The 8,775-nt window shown below is 36.0% G+C and overlaps 1 protein-coding gene across 1 annotated transcript; it reads right to left on the minus strand.

Moving 5' to 3' along the window:
• Positions 1–2,370: 2,370 nt before the first annotated feature.
• Positions 2,371–8,136, minus strand: LOC144965086 (large ribosomal subunit protein eL43-like). The gene is made up of 4 exons (XM_078900007.1): positions 8,098–8,136; positions 6,101–6,229; positions 5,611–5,693; positions 2,371–2,464 (listed from the first exon to the last, which is right to left on the minus strand). The coding sequence occupies exons 1-4, from the start codon at positions 8,098–8,100 to the stop codon at positions 2,401–2,403; spliced, it is 279 nt and encodes a 92-aa protein (XP_078756133.1). The 5' UTR covers positions 8,101–8,136; the 3' UTR covers positions 2,371–2,400.
• Between the last annotated feature and the right edge of the window lie 639 nt (positions 8,137–8,775).

An 8,775-nucleotide genomic window follows, 5' to 3' on the forward strand; every position in this document is an offset into this window, starting at 1 on the left:
GCCGCAAATTCTGCATTTGCACATTTTCGAGATTTTGTAAAGAAAAAAAAATACTTTTTTTTTAAAAGGCGAAAAGACTGTTTTTTTGTCTTTTAATTTGACAGAACGTGAAAGATAATCAAGGGTAGTTTCTTTTTTACTACCTCATTTTCTTCCTCCTTACTGGTGCTGATATGACCTTACATTTGTTGCAAGCGCCGTGAAATCCATAAAAACAAATACCTTTCTCTTTTACTTTCATGAACTAATTATGGGTTTTTAGGAAAATTAATCTCAAATTGTACTGTTTTTAGCTTGCAAAATTTGGGATTTTTTGTGTGCAAAAAAATCGCCATGTCACTTTTTTTTTGGTATGATGGGCCTGTCCTTTCCATTCAAACAAAATCCATGTCGTCGTAAATAAGTTTCCCTTGCAGTGAAAGATCCCATTCTGTTCTAAAACTAAGTCTGAAAGCCACATTGAATATAGAATAGATTGGAGAAACAGTTTGTGATAGTCTATAGCAAACTTCATTTATTTTAGATCCTTTCAGTGGATAGAAATAGAAAAAAAGATTGCAGTTGTTGCAGCCATTACATATGGACAGACAATGAATTCTATGCCTGAGTGACAAGTGAGGTATTTGGGTCACCTGCACCCCCACCCCAAAAGTACGAAAGACAAAGGGGAATGGCTCCTTAAATCACTATTATTACTATAGTACTCGCTGGATTCTTGAACTCTGCAATACGGTATACTGGAGCTGGATGACCAAACTTATCCAAAAAAATTTTTTTTTGTTTAAGGGTTTTATGGCGCTTGCAATACATTAAGGTCTTATCAGCGCCAGTAAATAGGAAGAAAATGGGATAGTAAAAAGTTCTAGAATTACAAATAAAGCACCCAAGACTAAGCAAGACAAAGGAGAATTGGTTCAAATGGGGAACAGATGTAGATTCCAAGAGCACACTATCAAAGTACTTAGTTTGAGATCACTTCGTCTCATCCAGACACAAACACAGGTCCCCACTAAGAGGAATACACTCAAATGTTTAGAAATCATTATATATAATATGTAAACAAAACATAATACAGTGCATAACAGAGATGATTTACAAGGAAAAAAATATCATCTCCCAAAACTAACTTTACATTTGACTTTCCCTCCCAGCCAGGGCCAGTACAAAACCAATGATTTTATTCCAAGTCTAAGACAAAGATATAAAGCAAATTGGAAAACAGACATAAGGGGATAGAAGACATATGTACCTCTCTGCCCACTATTATCTACATAGAATAAGTCATTACCTCCCATGAGCATCAGATTTCAGCACACTTTTTGGCTTCTCCTGAAAGTGTACTTAATTCCAGCGAGTACTGTACCCATCATGCTCTGAACCCGAATATAAGTACAATATAACAAACATAATGAATTAACTTAATTCAGGATTCAAACATTTTAATTTTTTTTTCGTGTTGCTGGAATGAAAATCACCACTGGTTTTAAAGAACCATGAAGCCTCTGAAGCATAAGTTTATACCAGTTCCCTGTAGCAATAACAAAATTGTTTTTGTTTTGTTTTTAAGGGTTTTACGGCGCTTGCAACACATTTAGGTTACATCAGCGCCAGTAAAAAGGAAGAAAATGGGATAGTCGAAAGTTCTAGAATTACAATTAAAGCACCCAAGAGAGAGTAAGACAAAGGGGAACTGGGAACAAAGAGGGATCAGATGTAGATTCCAAGAGCATACCATCAATGAACTTAGTCTGATATCACCTATAAGTCTCACCCAGACACAAGCACAAGATCCAACAAAGAGGAATACACTCAAATGCCTACATTTCATTATACTACATTAAAAATAACAAATATAATAATACATAACAGAGATGATTTACAAGGAAAAAAATATCATCTCCCAAAACAATAACTATGCATTTGACTGTTACCCTCCCAGCCAGGACTCCGAACAGGGCAAAGTAATCTCATTCCAAGACAAAGACGAAAGCATGTTGGAAAATAGATATAAGGGGATAGAAGACACAGTATGTACCCCCCTGCCCACTATGGGAGGTCAGGATCCCCACCCAGCAATAACAATTGCTTGCCGGACTTTGGATAAGACACCAGTCCATCACAATATACTTTCCATTTCCACCAGATATTTGGAACTCCACTACCTAATCACTATTGACTGGACAGGAGGTATAGAAATAAATTATATTTTTTTGCATTCAGAATAAGTACTTGGCTTGTGACACATGTGCGCTGTCAACTGAGCTAACAACAGGACCGACACCGACCCCCCCCCCCCCCCCCCCCCCACACACACACAAACTGGACATGCAAAATATACTTGAAAGTACTGCAAAATAATGAATGGACACATTTCTTTATATATATTTTTTCACATTTTATTTAAATTTCCTTCACTTCTCTAAGACGTCTGATAGAGCTTCTGACTTGAACACCTGGGGTAGTTCTGTAGGTAAAAAGAATAAAGAAAATACAAGTACTGCTGACTTTAAAATGTTAAAAAATATATATATAGATTTACATTAAATAGCCAATTGTGATATCTTTTTATATAATATAATAATATATAATAATATAATGAACTTATATAGCGCCTAGTTCCAATTTGGAATTGCTCACTGGCGCTTTACATCAACACATCATGTATGATATACAAATATAGAACTGGCATGTTAAAACCACACAAATTCGATAACATAATATATTATAATAAAATAATACTAAGAGTCCAAATTATATGCCCTACAGAAAAGCTCAGTTTTTAACCGTTTTCTAAAGATAAGTGGATTTTCACTATTTTTAGTTTCAATATTGATGGAGTTCCACAGTCGGGGGGCATGGTGGTCAAAGGATTTCTCATGAAAAACTAACGATTTTGGGGGTTCCCTTAGGATATTTAAATTAGGTGGATAAGTTCCTGAAGGTAAACAGGAGCGGAATTGTTTAAGCAATTGAAAACATGGGTGAGTATTTTAAATTCAATCCTAAACTTTACAGGTAGCCAGTGTAGGTCCTCCAAAATCGGTGTTATATGCTCGCGCTTTTTAGATAACGTTACCAATCGAGCTGCTTTGTTCTGTATCTTTTGGAGTCGATTAATGACATTATTATCACAACCATAGAGCAAGCTATTGCAATAATCAAGGCGAGTAAGAATCAAAGAGACCACAAGAAGTTTAGTAGTATCAATATCAAGAAGCCTTCTAATACCACCAATAGATCTAAGGTAAAGATTGCAGGATCTAGTTACATTAGTGACATGGGCAGACATGTTTAATTTGGTATCGAATAAAACTCCTAAGTTTCTCACAGGTTCTTTAGTGATGGGAATTACACAATCAGAAAGATTCAGGTTAAGCGTGGAAAGGTCCACGAGGCCCCGTCTTGTAATTTGCAACACCTCTGTTTTATTTTCATTTAACCTGAGTTTGTTGCAACACATCCAGTCACTAATCTCAGAGATACAATTTTCTATATCCGTTATAACATTGAGATGATTGTCGATATTAATGGGAAACAGTAATTGGGTGTCGTCTGCGTAAAAATGGTACTTAATAAAATATTTTGAGATGATGTCACCTAATGGTCTGATATAGAGGGTGAATAAAGAGGGTCCCAGAACTGAACCCCGTGGTACACCAAAAGATAGGGGACAAGGAGAAGAGAAGTCATGTCGATTTACAGACACTGATTGAATTCTGTCAGAGAGGTAAGAAGAAAACCAGTCAAGGACATATTTTTGTGTGACAAGGGAAAAGATCTATAACCACAGATACAACCATTTTCAAATGGAATTATTTACTAAACGCATGCTTGCCAAAGTCCATAAACACAATATTTAATTTCATTTTGCATCAACCCTGTTTTAGGAATAACAACTTTACAATACCTCAGAATAAATGTGGGCTTCAAAAAATATCAATCTCAGTAAAAAAAATAATTTTTTTCCCCCAAGAATTATTGTCGGTTGCGTCGGATGTTACACAAAGATTTAGATACCACAAACACTTAAATGACTGATCATCAGTTACTGGAACAGGCTGATGATACTGAATATACAGAAAATTGGCAACCTTGTTAACAAGATATGTACAAAGCAATAATATAAGTCAGAATCTACATAACAGAGATTATTTACAAGGAAAAAATATCATCATCCAAAAACTAACACTATACATTTAACTACGTATTTCCCCTCAGCCCAGGACTCTGCAAGGGCCAGGACAAAACCAAGTAAAGATAAAAGAGATACTCAGAAAACAGATACAGGAGGATAGCAGTTGGCAAAAATAATAATTCTGAGATATCTCTCATATGGATGGCTTAGGGACAGAAAATTATACACTCCAGCACGGTTTCCTCGAACTTATTTGAATGTCGCTAATTTTTTCCTTATTTTCCTTATTATAATTCCTTTCCTTCCTCAAACTAATTTCACCCAGCCAGTGTAAAAAAAAGAAAGAAAAGAAAATAGATCAATTAAAAGGTTTTTTTCTTGTAACCGGTGACTTTGGCTATTGATGATTTAATGTGACATTGACAGTTACGTTTGTGTGTATCTATCTACACTGCAGGTGTGTGTGTACAACATGATACACACGCACACACACTCAACCACTTAAAGACTCTATCACATAACCGACACCTCTCTGCTTATTATTATCACTTCCCCATTCGTTCTAATTCCAATGCCAGGCGCCGTGAATCGCTAATGTTTGGTTACGGCGATAAATGAATCTTGTAATACAGCACCCCCCCCCCCCCCCCCCCAAACCAACCCCTTATAACATGTCATGTATATAAAATGATAAAGTTCCCATTATTCATCCTCAATCGGAGATTTGTCTTAGGGTATATGCCAAGGAGAGATTGGAATAACTCAGGTATCAGTCGCAGATCATCACCGCAAATTGAGCTAGATGGAGATGGCTTGCTTCGGGCCACATAACGCAGTGACTATTTGAACAAGTTCTCTTTTGTGTACGAAGCAAATACCACACCGCTGTGTTAGACTGCCACACCCCCCTTTCCTCTCCATCAAATCATCTGTCAAGGCACGTTTTCCTTTAACCTTTTTGCTTGTCCCGAGGAGTTCGAAGACAACACCGTGCTGGAGTGTATGTTCAAAGAGAATGATAAATTCGTATTTAAAGCTGTCAAATAAAAATCCTGAATATTCAACAATAACTACAATGTAACAACTCCCTTGAAAACTAGGTGTCATAAACTAAAATTTCGTTATACAAATGCAAAAATGAAATTACAAGTCACATGTGACTTCCTAAACATATTAAATGTCAAAATCAGAAAATAAATTAAAAATTTATGGGTTTTTAAACTTTCATTTCTTGATGTGCGAAAAAGAAAAAAAATCTTGTTTAGTGAAAGAAAAAACAAGATTTGTTTTCATGGACGGCGCTTTGCCTTGAAACAAGCTAGCAAGCCCAATTTTTGATATCGCAATCTTCAAAGGCTGCTGATTTTAATGGTATAAGTTTACCACAAGTAAAAAAAATTCTAGACAGAGACAGTTCCATCAATTCAGTTACATTCCCACAGTAAATAAATAAATGAATGAACTATAATACTTACGAGTAAACCCAGGCACCACCAGCAACCTTCTTAGAACATCTTGCACACTGCCAGATGCCAACAGCTTTCCTTTTCATGGCCTCCTGGAAGAAAACAAAAGAAGGCAAGATTCAATTTGAGCACTTTGCGATGCTTTTGAAAGGAAGTGTACACCAGTGACATATACTACTACTGCAACTGCTAGTACAAAAGAACAATACTACACTCTCTTGGTTCCAAGTGTAGAACCACTGCAGTTGCTCTAGTTCAACAGAACTTGTGGTGAGAAGTTTGACGCAAAGCCACAAACTCAAGAATACTGGGGACAAATTTTGCCAATTCATAAACTTTCAAAATCTGATTAAAAACCAATGAACTGATACTGGAGAAACTGAAATGCAATATTGCGATCATTTCAAATGATCAATTTACCATTTTTAAAAGTCATTTTACAAGGTTACAAACTAAGTCAAATATATAAAATAATATTCAAATTGTTTAGACAACTTACCTTTCCACAGAATGGACATACATATTTGGAGTGCTGAGAGACTTCCAGTTTCTTAATATGTTTTCTGAGGGTGGCACCATAACGGGTACCATATTTACCAATGATTCCAACCTTCTTGGTACGTCTGGCCTGGGAAAAAATTTAAAAGTATATAAATTACTGATAATGGCAGCATTCATTGTGTGTCATACAAGTTTGCATGTCCTTGGGGCATGTGACTTCTTTTTAAAAATAAAAATCATGGATGGAAAATAATTCATGATTTTTTTTAAATTATGTAGATATTTTTTTCACTGTTTCACCAAGCCCAATGCAACGCATCCCACATTGCTTAACTATATTTTCAACCTTAGAAGACTATTAAACAAAAAATCCCAGGCTAATTCTAAAATTTAGTTATATTTAAGTTTTTGCCACTATAGAATAATGCCAGGTCAAGAGCAGTGCTCATTCACACCAGAGTTGACTGGAATAGTATGTAGGGGCAAAATTCTAAACTCAAAACGGCGAATCATGCCTCATCCCCATTGAACAAACTAGTTTTATGAACTTGTCTGCCCCAGTTCCACATTCTACTGACAGTGGTTTTCAAACTTTTTTGCTCACTGCTCCCTTTTACTTTTTCACCAAGCTAATAGGCTATGTCCCAGCACTTACTCCAACCCAACCACCAACCTGACATAGTGCTGTATGTGACCCATCTTCTCAAAACGGCGTTACATTGGGATGAACCAGATAATTAATAATCGAATTAAAGTCGAACTGATCACAATATGAAATCTTGGTTTTCAGCATTCTATACTTCTGACTTCTATATAAATTTTCCTCAATAAAAAAACATTTAAACTCAATCCCAAATCTAATAGTAATAGTAATAGGCCTACTAATACATATGAGAAAAAAAGTTCTGGTTGCAAGAGTTGAATTGTAAACTATGTTAAGCCTTGCCTAAGCTATACTTCGTTCATTGATCCGCTTTTACTTTTGTTGTTTGTGGCCCATTCAGCTTTAAAAATATATTTCATGAAAATTTCACACACCTTAAATTTAATGACACTAGCCCATCAAAATCACCAAATTCCGCCTGTTAAGCCTTGCCTAAGCTATACTTCGTTCATTGATCCGCTTTTACTTTTGTTGTTTGTGGCCCATTCAGCTTTAAAAATATATTTCATGAAAATTTCACACACCTTAAATTTAATGACACTAGCCCATCAAAATCACCAAATTCCGCCTGTGACCCCCCCCCCCCCCCCCCCCCCCCCCCCCCCCCCTCAAACTGTCGTCACCGCCCATCTGAACTGATGAGTACATCTACAATACTTATAACTCAATGTCAATAAGTCAATATCAGTGATCAGATTCAACTTCGGAATCCGACTTACTACTGGGACTGGACTGGGAAGAAAACATCTAATGACTAATGAATGCTGAGGCAGTGGCAGACAGACGGGACGGAAGGTTTTCTTCAGGTGGAGGTGTTTATACTTTCATTTTGTGCCAGAGCATTGGCATTGGTCATAACTGGGGGTTGAGTCATTGAGTCATAAGTCAATGACCAATGACTATGTATGATTAGTATGATTAGTATGGCATAGGACATGATCATGGAAAAAGATGAGAAGTCGGGACCTATTAATTATGGTTATCATGATAGTGATAGGCCTCTATATTAAGCTGTAATACCATTGTCCCATTACGATGAAAGTTTTATTGCCGCATGAGCAGGCACTCCTTTATTATTGCTGTCCCATTGCCCAATAACTTTCACTTCAACTTCAGCTATGAAAAGTAATGATTGTATACGTTTTCAAATAAGTCAGATAACCAACTAAATTAAATTTTATTTGGCAAATATATTTATCGTTCATGTAAATACGTAACATTTTGTTAAAATGAAATATTCAAATATGTCTTTAAACTGCAAACATTCGACATAAATAACGAGATGTCGCGGATCGCATAGGATTTATAACGCAACTAATTGGTAACCCTACCATTGTTGATACTTAGAAGAATCCAAAAGGAAAGTTGAAGAAGGCTATTTCCGGAAATTCATGATTCGGTAGTGATTCAGTACAATAACTTGTAGTACTGAATCACTACTTTATAGAGTAGAATATTATGATAATACGGATCCCATAATAATAATATAATATAATAATAATATTACTGATATTATGTAGATCTGAATGTGGCAACTATCGGGGCATCAAGTCAATGAGTCATACAATGAAGATATGGGAAAGAGTAATTGATAAGAGGATTAGAAAAGATGTAGACATAAGCGAATAACAGTTTGGATTTGTTGCTGGTAAAAGTACAACGGATGCTATAATATAATTTGCCCTAAAAGTGACCTCAGAGAAGTATAAAGAAAAGCAAAGAGAACTACATTGTGCGTTCATTGACCTGGAGAAAGCATGTTATAGTAGGGTACCAAAAGAAGAAATGTGTTACTGTCTAAAAGCAAATGGGGTCACAGAGAAATAAATATATCAAAGTTATCCAAGATATGTAAATAGAAAACAAAACAGCTGTTGGTTCAACTGATCCATTTAATGTAAGAGTTGGATTACACCAGGGATCTGCTCTCAGCCCACTGCTGTTTGCAATAGTAATGGATGTTCTAACAGAGCTCATTCGGCGAGAGGCACCATGGTACATGATGTATG

This window comes from Berghia stephanieae, chromosome 2, assembly GCF_034508935.2.
Source record: "Berghia stephanieae isolate SIO BIC M18660-M18661 chromosome 2, UCSD_Bste_1.3, whole genome shotgun sequence".
NCBI lineage: Eukaryota > Metazoa > Mollusca > Gastropoda > Nudibranchia > Aeolidiidae > Berghia > Berghia stephanieae.